The sequence below is a fragment of the Schistocerca gregaria genome, chromosome 3, assembly GCF_023897955.1.
Source record: "Schistocerca gregaria isolate iqSchGreg1 chromosome 3, iqSchGreg1.2, whole genome shotgun sequence".
Classification (NCBI taxonomy): domain Eukaryota; kingdom Metazoa; phylum Arthropoda; class Insecta; order Orthoptera; family Acrididae; genus Schistocerca; species Schistocerca gregaria.
In genome coordinates this window covers 861,484,593-861,506,726 of record NC_064922.1, presented here as the reverse complement: position 1 = coordinate 861,506,726, position 22,134 = coordinate 861,484,593, and the positions used below count along the sequence as shown (strand labels likewise).

General features: G+C 40.7%; 1 protein-coding gene across 1 annotated transcript in view; it reads left to right on the top strand.

The window, feature by feature from the left end:
- The window catches only part of LOC126354814 (sodium/potassium/calcium exchanger 4-like), a 132,615-nt gene that overhangs the window by 45,507 nt on the left and 64,974 nt on the right, over positions 1-22,134 (top strand). Inside the window, exon 4 of the mRNA XM_050004753.1 lies at positions 161-348. Within this exon, the coding sequence (XP_049860710.1) occupies positions 161-348 (188 nt within the window). The remainder of the gene's footprint in view (positions 1-160; positions 349-22,134) is intronic.

Genomic DNA, 22,134 nt, shown 5'->3' with positions numbered 1-22,134 from the left:
TGCTTCCCTCCCAACATACACATTCAAAGAAATAGTGCCAATAACTGTCAGAATGAACAGATTAGCATTAGTCATAATTTGTTGTAAGCACACTTTTCAGAAGCTGCCTGCAACAAGTGTCAATATAAAATGTTTCACTTTTTTCCACTGTTGCTGCTAGTGCTGAACCTGACACCAGATGTGGCAGGTGCAACATTCATGGCGTTTGCAACATCAGCCCCCGAATTGGCCATGACTGCTATTGGAGTATTTATCACAGAAAGTGACATAGGTTTGGGAGCTGTAGTGGGATCATCAGTCTTCAACATTCTGGGCATTGCGGCATTCACTGGCCTTGCTGCCAGAGAGGTAAGAAACATTGCTCAGTAAAATGTTAGTGTACAATGGATTTACCACTATAACATGCACTTATATGCTCAATTACATATCTGGTGCTTAAGAGCAAATAGAATAAAAATTATGCTTGGCATTCATTCACTATAAAACAAAATACTGCTGTTTGGTGGGATATAATGGGGATGTGTGTAAATTTGACATTGCCAATAAATTTCACGAAACGCCAGTTGACACCAAGTAGCAGCATACTTTCTAATTGTTTTATGCTGTCAATTTTTTTACAGAGAAAAATATGGCGCTACCATTAGCTTTAAGTTCTGAGAACATATGTAAACCAGCAACCTTTTGGAGCAAATGGTATAGTAATATTTTTTGCATAATTATTAAAAAATATTTAAAGATCCCTTATGAGATATTGACTGATGTGATTTTCAATGGCCAATGGATACTTTAAAATAAATGCATATCTGTTTTTCGGTAAACTTTAAACAAAAAGTTTGAACTTAAGTAGACTCATTGGTGGAGCTCCAGAGAGGGGATGTTTGTATATCATTGGCAGCGGTGTAAGCATTCATGGCACCACCTTCATGCCACAGTGCTGGCTGTAGGAAATGCAGCAGCTTGACTGGGGACGTGCATATTTTAAAGGGTGGCTGTTCGTATGACAGACAGTATCGCAAAGGGGAAGGAAGAGGGATATATTAGGGGATGAAATATGAAATACTTGCTGACACCCACAAACACACACAAAAAAACACAACTCTTTCTCTCTCTCTCTCTCTCTCTCTCTCTCTCTCTCTCTCTCTCTCTCTCTTTCTCTCTCCCACAACTAGATTTCATATATATCATATATTTTTAGAAATTTTGTCTACTGTAGGTTGGCCAGCCATTCTGCCTGCTTATAACTTTACAGATATTTCATTTATAATACAAGATTATGGGTGATCCACAGACAGTCAGTCTAAATAAACCTAATCATAATATTTTATGTGTTGATTGAACAGTCTATTGTCTTCCATTAGCTACCCTTAATAACAGCAGGTTATGTACCCCAGCGCAGTTACCTTCTTACCAATTTGTAAAAGAGAGATTTCTCACATATCGTTCTGAACATTGCAAGCACTTCACATAAGTTCAATGATGGAGTCGGTTTTTCACATTCTTACCAAACATCTCACTTCATTCTTTATAAGGTGAACATGTCATCAACCAAAAGGTAGGGTTTGAATGCCAAAGTGGTTTATTAGGCACAGTTGTATTGGATGTAGCACACTTTGTTTTCCTCTGACCCCTGAAGAGACTTACCCAACCAGTTTTAAGAAGACCTACAGTTTAGCACAGACTCCAAACTACAGTAAAACCCAGCATGTATCACATTAACAAACATTAACTGAGGCAAAGAAAATGATAAGTCATAGATGAAAATCCTTGGACTACCGGGGATGGAATCTGTGACCTTTGGATCGATAGTCTAGCAGTTCACCACTGAGCCACTGAAATGCATTTTTCAGCAATGGATGGCAGTAATCAAATAAAGTAGTATGTATGTGATCACTGTCCATTGAGAATGTGCTGAAAGGGTAATATATAAATTCATTCATGCTAAGATAGCGAAATGGCAGTAGGAATGACCTGTCATGATAAGATCAAAAGAAAAATAAATCAAAACTAGTTCTCCTTGAAGGAAAATAGTGAACATATATAAAAGAGATAAACTGATATAACACTGTTTGAAAATTCCTAGTGATGTCAAAAGCAGACATTTAGAATTGCTGCCAGTGGACATCAAGATGGATGCATACGAGCTCATGTGGATATAACAGCAGGATAATACCAAACACTGTCATGGAGGGGACATGCAGAGCATGACACTGGCAGAGCCACTGGCTCAAGTGTTTGCCTGTGTGCAGTGATACACCTGGCCCAACAGTTCTTACACTGATTTAACTGTCTCAGACTTGGCCTTTCATTGTGTGCCATGTTCTGTTTCTGCATACAGTCACTCACGCTGGTCACCTTTGTATTTATCTCTGAGCTTGCCTCTACACAGTGTTGGAACACTCTGCTCCCCTGTAGATTGATCCACATACTGAGGATATAAAAGTGGCAGTGAACAATGTTCCCATGCATGTGATGCTTTCCTTGTCATAGTATTAAATTGTGGCCATCATAGACCCAGCATATTTGCAATGGTGGTAGGAGCAATTGTACTTCAAGGAGCAGTAACAAAAGTTTCAGTGTGGGCACATGCAAGAACTACTCAAACAGAATGTGAAACTTCTCTGTGCTCTCGCTGTCCTGATAGCACATCAGGCACCAGCAGAGAAGCTTTCTCCTCTGCCACCCCTGAAACCATTCATAGGCTTTGATGAATCTGTGGAAATATGGGACAATTACCTGCAATGGTTCTTGCTGCACTGTCAGGTAATGTGTAGTGTCCGTCCAGTTGATAAGGCTGCCTTGTAATTGCCCAACTGTGCAGAATTGTACAAAATTGTGCGGAATTTGAAGACCTTGTCTGATTCTGAGAAACTTGACTTTAATAAACTTTGTCAGTTGCTCACACAGTATTTTGATCATCAAACCCTGTGGTAGTAGCACAGCTACTGTTCAACCAGCACCAGAAGCACTCCAGGCAGTCATATGTGGCATAGATCACTAACATGCAAGGTCTCTTGTGCAAGTGTCAATTTGAGTATCCTCAGCGTGTGACTTCATATGTGGCCTCACTAATTAGAGATGTGATTGTTTGGTTAACATCCAACCCAAATGTTTGAACTAGAGAATTTGTATGGTCTGACCCTTCTTTAGTTGAAGTTGCTAAAATTGTGAAATCACATGAACTGCAATGGACATACATGACAACAACTGGCAGGTGGCAAATTTAGATCTGCATGGTAAGTGGCCTCCCATGGCCTGTGGGGTGAGGGGTGAATGAAGTGACCTCACCTTCCATAAGCCACTATGTGTTGGCATACCTCTGATGATTTGAACATAGTGACATCAACAGCCCTCTGTCTTCATGCACGAACGGCTCAGCTGGTAAGTTTCAGCTGAACTGTCCTAATTCCCAATCACAACATTTTATAGATTCTCTGTGTTACTCTCCTTCCTCTCCTGTTTCCAAACAATGGGCCAGCTGGCTGTCCTGGCTCATTTGTCGTTTGTTGCATGTACAGCAGGATTGCTACACATGGAGGACATATGTAGGGTGTGCTGTAAAATAGGCCATTTGGCAACAGTTTGTGACAGTCACCAAGCTGCAGGTCATTTGCTGGAGGGATCAGTGTGTTCCTTGGGCTTGGAGGTTGTCTCTGACACCCTACAAGTGTTGTCCTAGTGTATTTGCATATGTTGGTTTGTGAATGTATGACCAGTCGAGTTTCAGGTACACATAGGAGTGATAGTCTGCCTAATTAACTTAGATATTAAGGGCTCTTGGACTGCCCTGTGTTGCAAGGGCCACAATGTCAAGTTGTGTCTTATATTAAACACTGTATTCCTTTGAGGCAGTAATTCTCGGTCTCTATACATATAAGAAAACATGGAACACTAGCTTTCATTGATAGTAGTGAACTCACCATTATGCAAAATATTTTCGGGTTGGACAAATTTTCTGGTTTTGGCTTCCACATAGTTGACTAAGAATATTTAGTGTCTCAATTAGTCACCTTTCAAGATTTTGACTACTTACTGCAGTCATATCACCAGCTGTTTGAAAATACAGACAGAGAATTTTGAGGCATACGTCTCTCTTAAGCCATCGGTGATACCTAAATTTTGTTCTCCTCATCTCTCTCCTTTCATCTACTTGACAAGGTCAAGGCCACATTGCAGCATCAGCAGGACCTCAATGTCATTTCTCCTATTTCATCAAGTCAGCAGCAGCACACCCATTTGATGGTGACTCAGAAACCAGAAGGTAGTGTGTGCCATTGCAGTGGTTTTATGCAGATTGTGAGTGTGTGATCTGTTGTGGATTTGTATCCAGTACAGTGACTGTAGGAGCTGTTGGCCAGGTCATTCATAGCCCATTATTTTTTGCACGTCAACTTGCATGACATACACTCACAGCTGCTGTAGGATGCAGCTTTTCGGAACCCTTTCAGGTATACTTATATAAAGACTTGCCCTTTGGATTTTCATCTATGCACTGATTTATCAAAGACATTTGAAGCAGTTGATTCAGGAAATAGTCTGTTGTGTAAACTACCCTGAAGACATCCAAGCAGTGGGCTCTATATGGGATGAGCATTTACAACCTCTGCAGATGATCCTCTGAAGCCTTCTGGACAATGGTCTTCACTGAAAACTGAAAAAATGCAGTTTTTCTTTCTCAGGGTGCATTTTCTGGGACATGTGCTTAGTGATGACAGCCCAACCCTACTACAGATGAACATGTAAAAGCCACTGTCAACCTGCCAACACCTACGAAGCTGAAGGGGCTGCAGTCCTTTCTGGGCAAGATTTCTTATTATGGATAAATTCAGTCCCTAATCAGCATGCATTGGCCATCATCATAACCAGCTTCACCAACAGTGCATCAGGTCTACGCGGTCTACTGACTGTCAGTGGGCTTTTCAGTTACTCAAGCAGTGTTTGTGCTCTGCTTCCCGTTTAGTTTCCTTTATGCCAGTTATGCCTGGTAACCCATTAATCCTGGATACTGATATGCTCCCAAATGGTACTGGTGCAGTTACGTCCTGGTGTAACCCCAATGGCACTGAGCACACCATTCCTTACATACAGAAGATGCTTTCCACAGCACAACATAACTATTTACAGGTGGAACAGGACGCATTGACCACCATTTTCAGTGATACAATATTCCCCATTTTCTAATCTGGGACAAAGTTCATATTGATCACTGACTACAAGTTGGTTTCTGTTCAGACTTCTTTCTAAGCTAGCAGATTGTACTGTCCACTGACAGCAGAGGTTGGCCCTCTTTCTCAGTAATTATGGTTGTGACATTTGTTACGGGTCCACCACCCAGCATGCAAATATAGAAGCTCTGTCGCTGTTTTTGGCTGGTACTGATCTAGAGTTCTATCAACAGGAGGTTCTAGTTTTTGTTTTGGATGATGCTTCACAGCAGATGTAGCTGTATTTTCCTTTGATGTTGTGAGAGGTCAAAATCGCTGATCCGTTTTTCTGGAAAATCATTTCAGCAGTCCAAATGGGCTGGCCCAAGTGTGCCCTTTCGAGAGCAGCCTCAGTGCAGCATATATTATCCCTGCTGTGATCATCTCAGCATTTTCCAGGTGGTCCTCATTCTTGCCACAGAGGTGCACTCATGAATTGGTCATCCCTGTGTTGTTTCACCCTCAAATATTTGCATTTGGGCGCACCTAGCACAAAGGATTTGTCACGGCATCATGCCTACAAGCTAGCGATCAATCAGAATACTGAACACCCGTGCAGGCCTATATGGCCTGCGCACAGAATGAGGCTGCTCCATCACATTCGTTTCTTGCTTGGCCTGTTCTGGAGCACCCTCGGCACGGGGGTCACGTCAACTTTGCGGGCTCCTCTTTGAGTGGCCTGGGTTGGTGGCCAATGTGTTATCAGATTTCCCATACGTCACCAAACTGCCCTCCACAATACTGTCAGCCACTACTTGGACACTTTCAGTTATTTTTGCTATCAAGTACCCTATTCAGATCCTCATCTCCAAACAGGTCAGCAATTCTTGTCATGCACGTTTGAAGATATTTGTATCTGCATTGATATCCGGCATCTAACAATTGTACCATTTCAGTGAGCTTCTAACCCAGAGGTGGGGAAATTTGTACAAACAGTTAAGACTTAAATGAGAAGTCCGTTCTTGCCTTGTGTCATGAAGTACCACATGATGTTGGTTAACAGGTGCAGTCTGACAGAGTATTTGCATGGGTCCCAGCTGCTAGGTCTTTTGAATTTGTTACACCCTGAGTCAAATAAGCCAGACCATCACAACCCACCCCATTTTCCTCCTGGGGCTGCCATTAGGGCCCCGTCTTTCGACCAACAGCAACAGTGGCTGCTGGGTGCAGTGGTGGGCCGCAATGGTTTGCATTTGTTTGTAGTGGACATCAGTCAGGAGCAGCTGACCCATTATTCCAACCAGTTGTCCCCACAATCTGTGGGAGCCCCACTACCACCACCTCTGAACCAGCTGAGTGATGGGATCAGTTGCAGCATCAGTCCAGTGGGGCACTCACAATTGTTGCAGCGTAGAACTTGAAATTACCCCTCCACAACTTCCACTGACCTACCTCTGACTGCAGACTTGGGCATCTGTGGGGATAGTGCCTGTGGCTGCTGGTGTGGAGCCAACTGAATTTGACCCAGTGTCTTGCTCTCCCCATTTTCCAATTGAGTCCTCAGTCCCACTGATGCTGGCAGACTGACTGTCTCCCCAGTTGATGCAATCTTACACCCCTCAGGTGAAGCTAGCTGCATCTGTGTTCATCTCCTGCAGTGGTCGTTCCATTGCCAGGGAATCTTGTACCCTCACTGGTTTCGTGACAGATGTTGTGGCACAAGCCAGACCATTTTTGTCTCTATGTGGCATTTTCAGGTGGGAGAGATTTAGTAACCCTGCCAGTGGATACCCAGATGGACACAGACAAGCTGGTGTCGATACCACAGCACAGTAGTATGGAATGCTGTCATGGAGGGCACATGTGAAGTGTGGAGTAGACAGAGCCACTGACTCAGGTGTTTACCTGTCACAGGTGTTAGTTCTGGCTGGCAGTTCCTGTGTTGATTTCAACTATCTCAAACCTAGCATTTTGCCTCACTCTGTGCTCTCTTTCTGGATGCTAGTGTCATACTGTTTGAGCTTATTCATGCCCTCGGTTGTCTCTATGTGTCACACAGACTCTCAGTTTTCCCACGGATTGACTCACACTTCAAGGTTTGTTCCATCTTCTGGGATTTGGCAGCCAGTCTCTACTGCCACTGTCAGTGCGTACAGTTAGATTTGTGCTGACAGTGGTAGTTCGGGGCTTAGTCACACTTGGTGTTGATCTAAAGAAACTATATAAGAAAGCAAGATATAGAGGAAACTGTAAAAATGCTTCAGTGAAGTAATGTTCTTTAGCTGACATCCGAATAATGGCAGATGGAGGGTAAAATAATAAATTCATGGTGCAGTTAGTGACTGGTGAAGGGTAAAATAGTAAATAGAAAAAAAGGTAAAAGCTGTATAATTGTGTTTGCTTAGTAGTATAAAAAATGTACTTCAAAGAAAACTTTTAAAAAGTCTCTCATCTGACATCAAGATTTGCTTAGGCACCCTGTAAATAAGCACACCAGACAGAAAACTAACTGCCCCAGCAATCACAACACCAAATACTACGTCGTATAGCCCCCCCACCCCCTCTTCTGGCCTTGTCACTGGCATCATTGCAGTTAGAAAGAGGTATGCCGTATTCAATGGATGCCACTCACTGACAATCAGATCCAGTACAGCTGCTGAACTGTGGGGATGTCGATTCATTTGTTTCACTTGCCATTTCAAATAGTCCAGTACATCTTCATGGGAAAAGACCAGTGAGGTGGGAAAAGAGGATAGTGCATCTGAATGTTAGTTAAACAGGAATGTTTGTGTACAGCCCTGTAAACACAGTCATCATTCAGGAATATGAGAGTGTCTGCCATCTGTTAATTGTCACAGTGTAGCAGAAAGGGCAACTCTCCACCATCTAAAGAACATCCTCATTCACATTCACAGTATCCAGAATGAGTCAGCGAAAGTTATTGTATGGGATAACACCCAAAAAAGGACACAGAACCGCATCTGGCATAATTTACATCCAGCACACAATGTAGGTTAAACACCTTACTGGGCCATCTGTGCACTCATTTGATGAGAGGAGAAACCACGACTGGGTGGACCACACATGTGGTACCAGTCAGCTACTGTCTTGTTTCCCAAGTTGTGCAGCTTACTTAAAGCTGGCCTTTTTTCTGACTCCAAATATCTGTTGCTCTCCATTTCCTTCACAATGTTGGCTCAGAAACTGGTTGTCACAGACCTGCATTCACTGACAGCAGTAATTCATTCTGGGTTCAAATTTGAATGTCGTTGACGAGGCACGACCATCGTCACCAGTCACAGTCAGTAAGTATCTTTCTGTGACAACTGTTCTTACACTGTGTTATGTGTCAGCAAGTGATAAACTCATTCCTTGTAAACACATTGGACAGTCAGCAGTAATATGCATCTTCATTCACTGTGTGGTCACGGGTGTACTCAAACACCTTTCTTCGCATCAATCTGTCACACCTCTACATCAGTCTGTATCACCACACTTACTCCAGCTGGCATATACACTGGCACATCTTTCATCAGCAGTGGAGGGTCATGTGGAAGTCCAGAGTCAGTTGTACAGTGTCTACAGTACTGCAAAGTGACCAAGGTGCTTTTTTAATATGGTGATTAATGTTTTCTCCAAAGACCCTACGCAATTAAAAACTAACGGAAAAGTGCTCAGACACTGGTATATATCCTAATGACATCCAAGAATTTCCAAGAAAGTGGCTCAAAACAATTATAGCCAACCTGAGGTTCTCTTCTGATATAAAGGATATCGTTCAATGGAAAACAGTTTTGTGAGCTATTACAGGCACTACACAGAGTGACTATCAATGATATGGTACATAAGTTGAGTGTGAATACATGTTATTCAGCATCCTTTTTCTGTAACTTGGAAGTAGATTTTGGTGAGATAAACTTGACCTTTCTTCAGTGTCATATCAGATGTAATTTTGCAAAATACCTGTGACACACAATTGATAATATCAAGCAAGCAGTCACCTGTGTTACTGATCTTTGTATGTTTTCAATGACCTGTTAATTCAACCTGATAGTTGATCAGTCATCTATGCCAGAAATACACGTATTTAATGATAGAAAATCTTGGAAGATATATATTATGAAAATGATAACTGATCTTGCAATTCTCTCTCTTAACATACATGTACAACTAACATGTGGATGTCTCTCTTGCAGGCAAATGCACTAATGAATCAGAGTATGCCACCTGCACTACTCATAATTGCATCTACATGATAATTTGATTTCTTATCACACTGTTGTCACTCACGACAGGAGAGACATCTCCTTTGAGTTGTCAGTTGCAGTTTCCCTGATGTTTCGGTACACGTTTTCAAATTCATTTCTTCAATATGCAGTGATTATTATGGTTTCCATGAACAGTTTGGAGTGTAACCTCAACTAAGGAAATGAATATGACACCTGGCACATAGCAAGGAATTATCCTCACACTAATGCAAATATTGCATTACTCTTTGAAGTTTTATCACAATTCTCAGATGAAGCGTTCAGTTACACATATAAATACAGAGCTTTAGAAGCTGTTCAAAATGTGAGCAATTACACTTGGGTTTGATTAATGTGTTATCCCTCACACGGTCACACCACATGTGGTATGCTCCACAACTGAATGTTTTTAGTAAGAGGTTACTTGCATGGCTAATTTTCAGATGCATTCATATAACAGCAGCACTGTTTGTCCAATACCTGTGATTCCCAGTATTTTCGTTAGTTTTTTTAAGGTAGTTTTTTCTAAACAGCTGAGTTATACAGACACAGTTACAACAATCAGTGGAGAAACAAAAACAGGCCTTGGGGAGCAAATACTGAAATAAAACTGAGTAAATTAACACCAGAGATTATTTTTTGTTGATTACTCTACAGAAGGAGCCTACAGTGACTGTTTCTGTCCATTAATGAACAACTTGGATCACTCCACAGTGACTTACCTTCATGATGGAATTTATGGAAAACATGATATCTGAATGAATGAATCACATATTTCTTGAGGATACCAACACTGATGGAAAATTTATCTCCCATTAAAAACAATTTTTAAGTGAAATTTTAAATGATCATTCAGTAGAGCAGGTCCTAATTAGTCTTCTGCAATATTCAATTTATGAACACATATTAGTATCCTCAGCAAAAGACGAATTATAACCAACACTCCACAGCAACTGAATATACAGCATATTTTGATCTATCTTCACTATAACATTACAGTTCGTGAGATAAACAGTCCACTTATAACCATATGTTGTATTGATATCCATATTGTACCCTTTGCTGGTAACCAGTGGCACTGAACAATGTCCCCTTTGGGATGTTCACATTACTATCACTTTCATTACGCCAAATATGTCAGTACTATGAAGTGTAATATTAAACATACTGTCACCATTTTTGGATGCCTGAATATGTTGCTACTAATTCTGTATGTGTATTCTTGAATTATCAAATTATGGGCAAGATGTCTATAACTATTCATTAGCACATTTTTAACATGGTGAATCACAAGTTTTTCGACTAGGGCATTGTATAATAAGAAGTAAAAACAGATGTGTTGTGTTTACAACTGATGGCGGGACAGAAACCAATAAGTTACACACTTTTTGATTAAATACACTGCCTGACATAGAAAGTGAAGCTCCCAGAAGAGAAGGAGGAGGAAACAAAAGTAAGCTTCTCGTGTTGAAGGGGATATGTGACATTATTGCAGTGATTACAAAATCAAGTCAAATTTACAAAGAACTTGACAATATAATATAAACGGATAGTTAAAAAATCCACTCACAGAGTGGTGGCAGGGGAACACACGCGTAAAAGAATTTAACTTTTACAAGCTTTTAGAGACAGTGGCTGAAGGGGAAGGAAGAGGGGCGAAGGAAAAAGACTGGAGAGACTTAGAGAAAGGGGAACAGTTCAGGAAAGTCAACCAGAACCACAGGTCAGGGGAAACTTATTGGATGGAATGAGAAGGAAAGACTGATTGTTGGGGACTGACAGTTGCCATCCTTTCCATGTCAATTGTTCCCTCCCATACAGCCTCGACCTTTGAGGCAAACATATTTGTTCAGATGCAGACTGTTTACAGTAATACACCACCACTCTCATTTCAGCCTTCACTGGATGTAACATCTGCCTTCCGTACTATCCTGTCTTCCACCCTTAAACTCTCAGGCTGTCAAATCTTGTCTAGTGCACTTCCCAACAATCAGTCTTTCCTTCTCATCCTGTCCTGTAAGTCTCCCCTGACCCAGGGTTCTGGGTGACTTTTCTGAACTGTACCCCTTTCCCTAGACCTCTCCAGTCCTTTTCCCCTCTTTCTTCCCCTTCAACTCTTCTGCCAGAAGAGTGTGTGTGTGTGTGTGTGTGTGTTCCCCTGCCACTGCTTGGTGAGTAGATTTTTTATCTATCTGTTTGTATTATATTACAAAGAACTTGGCAGTATGAGCCCAGTTTTCAATAGATGTTGTTCCCTCCCTGACCTGGATGCATGCACTGATCTGATTGAGAAGGGTGCCATGAAGCTGTTGTGTTATCCCCTGAGGCAAGCTTACTTTGGATACTGGTAATGGAATTTAGCTGACTTTCAAGCTGGTCCCACGTGTTTTCTATCAGGGATACTTCTTGGGGTCTTTCTGGCCCTGGGAGTACCTCAACATCATAAAGACAGTTCACAGCATGAGCATTGTCATGCAGAAAAACAGCACTACAATACTGTTGCATGAGAGGTAACAAGTGAGGATGTCCATGATTTACCGGTACACCATCAGAGTTCCATCCACCATCAGCTGTGACCTGAAGTTGTACCTGGAAGCTTCCTACACCACGATGCTAGCAGTAACACTGCTGGGTCTCTCCAAACATTGGAAGAATGGGCCCTTTCCCCATGCTGCCACCACACTCACAGACCATGGTAATCTGGAGTAGGATAAACTGCAATTCATCACTGAACACAGTGTGACAGCATTTGTCATCAGTCTGTGCTTCCCAAAAAGGGCATCACTCCAAATGCAGATGTCTGTCTTGTGGCATAACAGAATCCTATGCGCGGGATGGCAATTCCCTAGTCCAGATACTGCTAGTGTCTGAATGATGGTGCAGGATAACATAAAACTTTGTAAAGAGCTCGTCACTTGTTCTCAGATGGCAGGTGCAGATGTGAACAGTTTGTAAAAAGCAGATACTCCCTTGTGGTGATCACTCAATATATGACACTGTTCACCTCCATTATATACCCTACCACATCTTGTAAGAATGCTAAAAGTAAATTACATTAATACACTCTGGAGGCCATTCTACACTAACCATCTACATTCCCACCAATGATGTGTATGCAAATGAGGTTAAACTGATATCTGATCACATCTTCTGGAAGCTTCACCTTTTTGTCAGGCAATGTATTTGGAGCAACTTATTCTTTTTTTATATTAACACATCCACCTTTCAATTTTTTTATTTTTTTGTCCTGGCTTTCACAGTTTTTTCATCTCTCTTGGAAAATGAACTTGTTTCCAGAAGTTAAAAATTTATTTCTTAGTTACTATTTCATCTACTCTGTTCTATTATTATAATAATTTTGAAATTTTGTCTGTTGTTCAATATGATTTTATATTCAAACATACATATCCATTGCAATGGTTAACCTAATGCTGGGATGGTACACATCTGCAAACAAGTTCATTTGATCCCGAATCCTTACATTATGGTACATAAAAAACCTATATGTTTGTACATTTTTGCATACACGTTAACAGAGGAACAAAAGTACCTTGTAAATGAACGTCGTTTTAGCGTCATATATTGTAGCAGAAAATGTAATTATTTGCGTGAAGTACATGTCTGTTGTTTGTCATGAATTTCAGGCTCTTTGAATGGTTTCTGCTGGATGCAGGGTTATCTGCACTGTGTAGGTCTTTCAGGGCCCTTTTACCAAGTAAGTAATTTAGCTGGTCCTGTAGCATAGCTCTGGGCCATAATACAGAACATAACTGCACTTAACTCTTTGTGCTATTCTCAGTGTAGTGAAACCTGTTCTAGCAGAGTATGCTGAATTCAGCACTATAAACTACTGTTTGATGTGAAAAGCCTTAGCTGTTTTACAGTTCAATGTTAGTAATTTTGTCTCCAGGGTTGAAGAAATCAGACCTTTTATAGGTACACATATTAATCATTTAGCAGTTATTTGACCAGCAGAGTTTCAGTTGTTTATAGTAATGTTCTCTTCCTAGATATCCATTCCATTCTGGTTAAAGGAATGGATAACCATTTCCATGAACTCTCCTCACACTAAATGAAAACCTGTTTTCAAGTGTTAATTACTAGCTTCTTTCAGAGTTTAGATTATTACATCTTTCACAATATTCATAGCAATATATACATTTGTTTCATAATAATAGGAAATTGCAAGGACTTTTCATTACTGCATCCTTATGGCACATGCATTAGAAGTGCAACAGTCAATCAAGGGGAGAATTGAACAACCTTCTAATGTGGAAAACATAACGAGATGTTGAAAGAGCAGTAAAATGTGAAAGACCAGAGAGTTGAGGAAACATCAATATTTTCAAGAACTGAAACCGAATAGTTTTAACTACAAAAGTACATACCAAAGAATAAATAAATAAGAAGAAAAAGAATGGATCCATTAATATACGTGCATATGAGAGAATTAGAGTGGAGGAAGTAGAATGAACACGTCAACATAAAGAATGATAATAACAACAATATGAAAATGACAGATTGTTACTCATCACAAAGAGGAGGTGCTGAGTAGCAGACAGACACCTCGGCAAAAGACTGCTAGATTTTATTTAGTTATTGCACTAAGTCCTTAACCAAACATAGACAAAAGAACACACACACACATTCATGTAAATGCATGGGTGCACACAGATAAACATTCGTAATGCACAACATGGTTACTGTCATCTCCAGGCACTAACACTAGACTGCGACTCTACCTCAGGTGAGCAGCAATCTTTGCTAGGGTACAGAAGAAGTGTGGAGCAGGGAGGGATAGGGATAGCAGGGAAGGGGCAGTGTAAGTGTAAGATGCTACTGCTGTGCATCATCACCAAGATGTGCTGGGGGACAGGGGGGGGGGGGGCGGGGGGGGGGGGGGGGAGAGCAAAGGGGAGGCGAGAGGAGTAGGGACGGGGAAAGGACTACTCAGTTGCACCATCCGCAAACTATCCTTCTCATATTGTTGTTCTTTCATCCTTAATTTCACACTTTTAAAGAAAGCTAATGTACTACATACTTCATCAAGAACTCAGAGACCAAGAGGAAGAAATGATTTTAGATAAATCAATTAAGTGATGTTTATTGTGAAAGGCAAGTGATTCTGTGCAAAAAATATAAATGCAATATCACACAGATAAGATATAATTGAAACATGGGCCTTCAGATCTAATAAAATTAGAAAGAAAAGAAGGAAAGATACAGAAAACTAACACATATAATGAGAGAGGCAAACAGAGAAAATAAATGGTAGGTTCATTAAAAGAAGGGGGAGGGGGCTAAGGAGGCAAAGGGGTAGAGGGAGCAGTCAAAGAGATATGATACTGACAAGAGTGAAATGGAAACATGAATGCTACAAAAGTGAACTCAAGAACTCGAGAAATTATAACAGACACTCATGTGACTCATCACAGAATATTGCTCGAGGCTGTGGAACCATTACCAAAAAGGATTAACAGGAAATATTGAACGGATACAAAGAAGGGAGCGCAAATGATCACAGGTTTGTATGACTTGTGGGAGACTGTCACAGAGATGTTGAAAAAACTGAATTGGCAGATGCTTGAGAACAGATGCATTTATCTTGTAAAAGACTAATTACAAAATTCCAAGAACCAGCTTAAGTGAGGATTCTAGGAATACATAACAATCGCCACATATTGCTCCTGCAGAGATTTTGAAGCCAAGATCTGACTAAATATAGTGCATGCCAGAGGCATTTAAGCAGTCCACACTCAAGCAGAATGAGAAGGAGCCCTGATGAATGGTACAGTGGGAAGTGCCCTGTGTCATGTAATTTACAGAGGTTTTGCTGAGTACAGACTTACAGAGAGAAGAATGTAAAGATGTTAAGTTAGAGGTTAAGAGAAGGAAAAGTCAAAAAGTATGAACAAAACAGTAGAATGGAGAAGTTAACAAAGAACAATATAACACATTACGAAAAATACAGTAAGTATGGCATCTTATTTTGGATAGGTGACTGAATTATCATATTGTTTTATAGGCCTACATTTCAGTAGCTATCGTATGCAGCCTCCATCAGAACTACATATTTACCAAACAATGGACCCAGTTTCAGATCTTATATACTGAATTACATCCTGCTCCTATGATCAAGATTCTCAGTACTATCACTGAAATATATCCTGTTGTGCAAAACCTAAGGATAAAAGTAACTAACTTTATGTGCACTGCCAGGTAACACAGATTGATGAAACTTTGATGATACATAGAAAGATCCTGCTACAGTACAGTACAGAAGGGAACTGAAAGAAATATGTCTTGAGACAGACAGGAGTGATAGTTTTATTCAAGTACAATAATTACACAGATGTTGCCATGATCCACTATGGCCCAATGAATGTTACAAAATGCGTGTGATAACCATGGATAGTAATGCATACTCTGCAACATGCTCCCATGCTGGTCACAAGAGTCATAAGGAGTTCTTGTAGTAGGGTGTTCCATCCTTCCAACAGTGACATCGACAACTACGGGATGGCCATTGGTGTATGTATGTGTGTGGAAGGGGGGGGGGAGGGAGGGGGGGGGGGTGTGACAGGCAGTCCAGTCCATTTGCCAAATATCCCCTCAACCCAAGAGTTCCTTCACTTGCGATGTCATAAAAATGATGAAGTCATGGACAAATGCACCCCTGAAAAGAATTATATGGGGAAGGAGTACAGTTTCACAGTGACACGGAACAGTGAGCATATTATGTTCAAAGATTTGGAGGTCAGTTCACCCATGTGACATTATAACTCCCCACACAACACCTACACCACTAAAATCATCATGTTCAACAATGCTGGATGTGCTGTGATTTCCATGGTTGTACTATGTCTCTTACCAATGGTGAAATGTAACATATTTCCATATCTTCTAATACCAGTTTTCTGTTGTATTTTGTAGCCTTTGAAACTGACAGAATGTTGAAATGTGTAAGGTGTTTATGAAAATAATAAAAGCATGGCCAAGACATAAGAAAGTTATTAAAATCCTGGATGTACTCACTACAGCTAATGGTGGGAGAGAGAACTGGCACACTCTTTGAGACTGACACAAACTGTCCCATAAAAGTCTGTTTACAGACATTTGACAACCAGTGTTAAGAGAGGAATCAAGGAATATACTACAAATCCATACATAGTGCTCCTGCAAGGATCCCAGAGACAAGATCAGATTAATTACTGCACACACAGAACTGCTGAAATAACCATTCTTCCCACACCCCATGGGCAAACTGAACAGGATGAATCCCTGATAACTAAAGTGGTTTTTTTCTGCTATCCACTTTACAGTTGTTTGCAGACTAGAGATGTAAATGTAGATATCCGTTGCAAAAACCCAATTTTCCGAACACAACCTCCATTTATCAAACAATAACATTATATTCACATGATGTGATGGTGTAGGACGTCAGTTGACATCTTTTTCATGTGGGGATCATTGAACTACCATTCTGCAGTGTAATTGTAAAGTCTTGCAATAAACAATGGAAGGAGTAAATGAACACCTCACTGCATAATTGAGGTACTGAATGCATGACAGATACATAAACAAGACTAAAAATAATGATAAACTTCCATCCTTCTCCAGAACTGATTGCCACAGAAAACACACACAGGTAAGAGAAAGAAGGCAGGGTGGGAGAGGGAGTGCTGGGCAGTGGAGACTGATGGCTGGCAAGAAGAGGCAGTAGGCAGCAGGCACAAGAATAGAAATATTCATCTTATTTATTTATTTATTTATTTAACCTGATCAGATTAGGGCCATCAGGCCCTCTCTTACATCGGACCAGTGTTCCACACATGCAGCATTTCACACATCAGAGTTACATCATGACCATAGTTTAAATGAGAATATTAGCTTACTCTGGTGACAATATGAATAAAGAGTAGTGACTAAGACCTAATAAAGTAAATGCGGCAGTATTTTTACAACAGGTGCTATACATACAGATTATGATAAAAGCAATAATAATAACAGTAAAAAAATGTAATGATAAACATGACTAAGACTTAATAAATTAAATGCTGCCAGTATTTTTACAGGAGGTGCTATACATACAGATTATGATAAAAGCAATAATAAGCAATAATAATAACAGTAAAAAAAATCATATAATAATGTCAAACATGAGAAGGATTGGCAATAGTAATGAAGGTTTGTGCAGATGTACATAATATCTTGGTGTGTAAAGTAGATGTTTACTAGTTTAGCTTGTTTTGGGGAATGGAGATTTAAGGAGGGGGAAAGAGGGAAGTAATGAGGTTAAGTGCATTCATGTACAGAGGAAGGCATTACTGTTGCTTAAGTAGATATGTCATTAACTGTTTTTTGAAGCTGGACATGTTTTTAAGTTCTCTAACATAACGAGGGAGGTTATTCCAGAGTCAGGTTCCCGTTACTGTAAAGGACTTGGAGAAGGTGACTGAGTGATGCAGTGGTAATAGTAATGAAGGTTTGTGCAGATGTACATAACATCTTGGTGTGTAAAGTAGATGTTTACTAGTTTAGCTTGTTTTGGGGAATGGAGATTTAAGGAGGGGGAAAGAGGGAAGTAATGAGGTTAAGTGCATTCATGTACAGAGGAAGGCATTACTGTTACTTAAGTAGATATGCCATTAACTGTTTTTTGAAGCTGGACATGTTTTTAAGTTCTCTAACATAACGAGGGAGGTTATTCCAGAGTCAGGTTCCCGTTACTGTAAAGGACTTGGAGAAGGTGACTGAGTGATGCAGTGGAACGGAGAGGATTTTATTATAATGGGAATGTGTGTTTCTGTCATGTTGTTCCAACATGAGCGTTAGGGACGAGGAGAGATATGAGGGACAGTTTACATTTATAAGGCAGTAGATGAGACAGAGCGTATGGAAATCTCTGCATTTGTCTGCACGCAGCCAGGACAATTTTGCATATGCTGGTGAAATGTGATCAAAAAGTCGAATGTCACAGATATATGGGACACAGGCATTCATGACCAGTTCTAGACGACGGGAATTTTCCTGAGAGAGGCCTTGTAGGATAATATCGCTGTAGTCAATGATTGGGAGTATAAGCGTTTGTACTAATTTCTTTTTCAGATCGAAAGGGAAGAGTTTTTTATATTTTTGTAGGACATGAAGGGATGTTGATGCTTTTTTGCACACTGCAGTTACATGCTCTGTCCAATTTAGATTTTCATCTATTATTACTCACAAACTCTTTGCTGAGGACTTAATATTGTATGTCTTAATATTGTATGTATTGCTGAGGAGTTAATATTTGTTCCATTTAGGATAAGAGGTGGTAAGGATTCCCGATGTTTTGGGCTAATGAGCTTAGAGTGACCAACACCGCTTGGGTTTTAGATGGGTTTAGTTTTAGACCTATGTGCTGTGCCCATTTTGACAGTGCATCGAGGTCAGTATTGAAATTTTCAATAGCTTTCTTGACATTGCTTGGTTTGGCACTTAGATACAACTGAAGGTCATCAGCATACATATGGTATTTGCAATACGTCAGAACTGATGACACATCGTTGACATACAGAGAGAACAGTATAGGACCTAATACTGAGCCTTGGGGAACGCCTGACACTACCTGCCGCCATTGTGATTTTATATTCCCAGATAGGACACATTGCTGACGAGACGTCATGTATGAGTGAAACCATTGCACTGCACTTGGTGAGAAATTTAGACCGCTAAGTTTGGCCAGTAAGATGTCGAAGTCGACAGTATCAAATGCTTTGCTGAAATCTAAAAAGCAAATGATAGTCGCTTCTTGTCTGTCCATGGCAAGTTTCAGGTCATCTGTCACCTTTATCAGAGCAGATGTTGTGCTTCGATGTTTACGGAAACCTGATTGGTATTCGTCTAGTAGGTTGTTAGTAGTGAGGTAGATAGTGAGCTGGTCATGAACTATATATTCTAAGACCTTTGATAGTGCAGGAAGAAGGCAGATGGGGCGGTAGTCAGAGGGTGCTGTGGCTATGTCCTTTTTAGGCAGTGGTTAATTTGTCCCAGTTTCCAGGCCTCAGGGAAAACACTTGTGATTAATGAATCGTTGAAAATGTCTGTTATAGAGGGCAGTAGTTGGTCAATAATAAGTTTTACCATCTGGATAGTGATACCATCATGTCCAGTAGATGCTGATCTAATCCGCATTATGGCTTTCTTGACAGTACTGCAAGTGACGTGCTGTAGATAGAATTTTTCTTTGCTACAGTTGTTTAACCCCATGAAGTAATCAATGATTCTCTGTTTTTTTTTGCGGTACAATTTTGGTTGCAGGTAACATGAAGAATTGGTTTAGTTCTTCAGCTGGGACCATGTGATTTTCTACAACTTTTATTTTGCCTAAACCGAGACTACGAAGATTTTTCCATAGGATAGCTGGTCTACATCTATTGTCAGCTAATGTACGGGCATGTCTGAGCTTAGCGTTTCTCTACAGCATGATTTTCAGGTGTAGGGTGTACCTTGTATGCTCGATGTGCAGCATCTCTGAGATTCATGAGCTGTTTTAGTTCATCAGTCAGCCAGGGTGCAGGTTGCCTTTTTACTTTTCTGGTCTTTATTGGAGCATATTTGTCATACAGTTGAGTAATTTTGTTAGTGAAATCCTGGAGTTTGTCGTTTATGTCCATGAGGGGAGTAGAGGTCATCCCCCAAACTATTTCTTGTGCCTCAGTTTCGAGTTCAGGCAAATTTATGCGTTTGAGGTCTCGGTATGTAGACAGTTTTTGTTTCTTTCTAGGACATTCTAGTGAATACGTCATGGAAATGATGTCATGGGCAGACATGCCAGGTGCAGATATTTGAGAGGAGCGGATTATTCTGTTCGGAGATTTCGTTGCGAATATATCAATGAAAGTGTGACTGGTAGTTGTGTGATGAGTAGGTGCCAGCTGAAGTAGCGTCATATTTGAGGAAGAAAGCATCCTCTTAAATTTCTCAGTGGAAGGACTATTGCACAGAAAATTAATGTTAGTGTCACCTGCTATAATTACATGTTCATATGACGATTCGAGACTAGAGAGGGCAGTTTCGAAGCAGGCGAACCCACCTACTTTAGGAGGTTTGTAAAGGACACATATAAAGCACTTTCTGTTAAGTGATTTGATCTCTATGAACATATATTCCACTTGTTTATCTACATTGTTGTCGGATGTGTGTAGTACTGTAGGTGACAAATCAGAGCGTATGTACGCCCCTACTCCGCTCCCTCGTCTGTTGCATCTGTCGTGCCTGAGAAAGATATAGCCATCTAGGTTTACGGAAGTTGTAGGAATACTTGGTTTGAGCCAAGTCTCTGACAAAAGTGTTACGTGTATATCAGCAGTTTGAAATATATATTTGAACTCGTCGAAGTGAGCTGGCAGAGACTGGACATTTGCATGTGCAATATGCAACTTGGTGCGTTCGGGTGTTGATTGCCCGATGAGGCTGCCGACCGATGTTTGCGGGTCGTGGTTGGCGGTGACAAGAGAAACTGGCATGAGGAATGCGGAAGGCATGTGAAGGAGGGGGGTGAGGGAGTGTCCTCCCAGTTCTGTGCAGTGAAAGCGGTCGGGAAGGTGAGGGTATAGGTCTCCGGGGAGGCAACGGGATCTGCAGCCAAGGTCAGCAAGGTCTGCAATGGTTCTGGAAGCAACCGTGGGCTGGCAGGGGAAAGAATTTCGCCAAACACAACGGGAGTAATCTGCACGTTACGACAGAGTTTGATATTAATTTCACTTATGAGGATTACAAATAAAGTATGATGGTGGGTTGCTAATTAAGCATGGAAGTGAGGCTACCTTATGTAATAATTAACAAAATTCCATGAGAAAAACAATTAAAGATGAAAATAGTTATGTGGAGAAACGAAAAGTTGATAGTACAAATAATAACAAAAATTACACGAGAAAAAATAATTAGAGATAAAAGAAAAATAGTTATGTGGAGAAACGAATAATTTGAAAATACATTAGTTATGATATACTTGACAGTGTAAACAGTAAAAACATACAGGTTAGTGGCAGCAAGATTAGACATGATTTAGCTTCTAACGCACAGGCTTTCAAGTTCATTAACACTGCAAATTGTTTTCTTTCCGTTTTCGGTCTTAACCATTATCCTACCATCATTTGTCCATACGTTCTGTAGCCCAAATTTCGAAATCGTGCTCTTCAAAATCTTTAGTCTTTCAGAGGTCAGATCCTCGTGTACTGTCAGACCTGACTTCACGAGATTCTTCTTTGCTCTGAAGATTTCAGATCTTTTCCTATACGACATAAACTTCACTATTATAGGTCTTGGTTTTGTAGATCCTGGCGACTTACGACCCACTCTATGACTTCTGTCAATGTCACTCAGAGTCACCTGCACGCCTAGCTTTTCTTGGACAAGGTTTATCACAAGTTCATCTGTGCTCTCTCTGCTGCTCTCTGGAACGCCGAATAGTCTGAGATTATTGTGTCTCTGATATTGTTCGAGCTCGTGTATCTTCTCGATCAATTTCTGTTCGAGCAGTCGTGCTTTCTCCTCACTTGCTTTTAACGATGTGTCCAGTGCACGGATCTCGCTCGAATTCACCTCCAGAGTTTTCTGTATTTTGTCCATCACTGCTGCAGTGACAGCATCAGTGATGGTTTGAACAACGAGCCCGAGCGTCTCCTTAGCCTGCAGCACGGCACTCACCTCAGCCTTCACGAGTGTGGCGATGTCAGCAATGCTGGGCGAAGCGGCCGCAACTC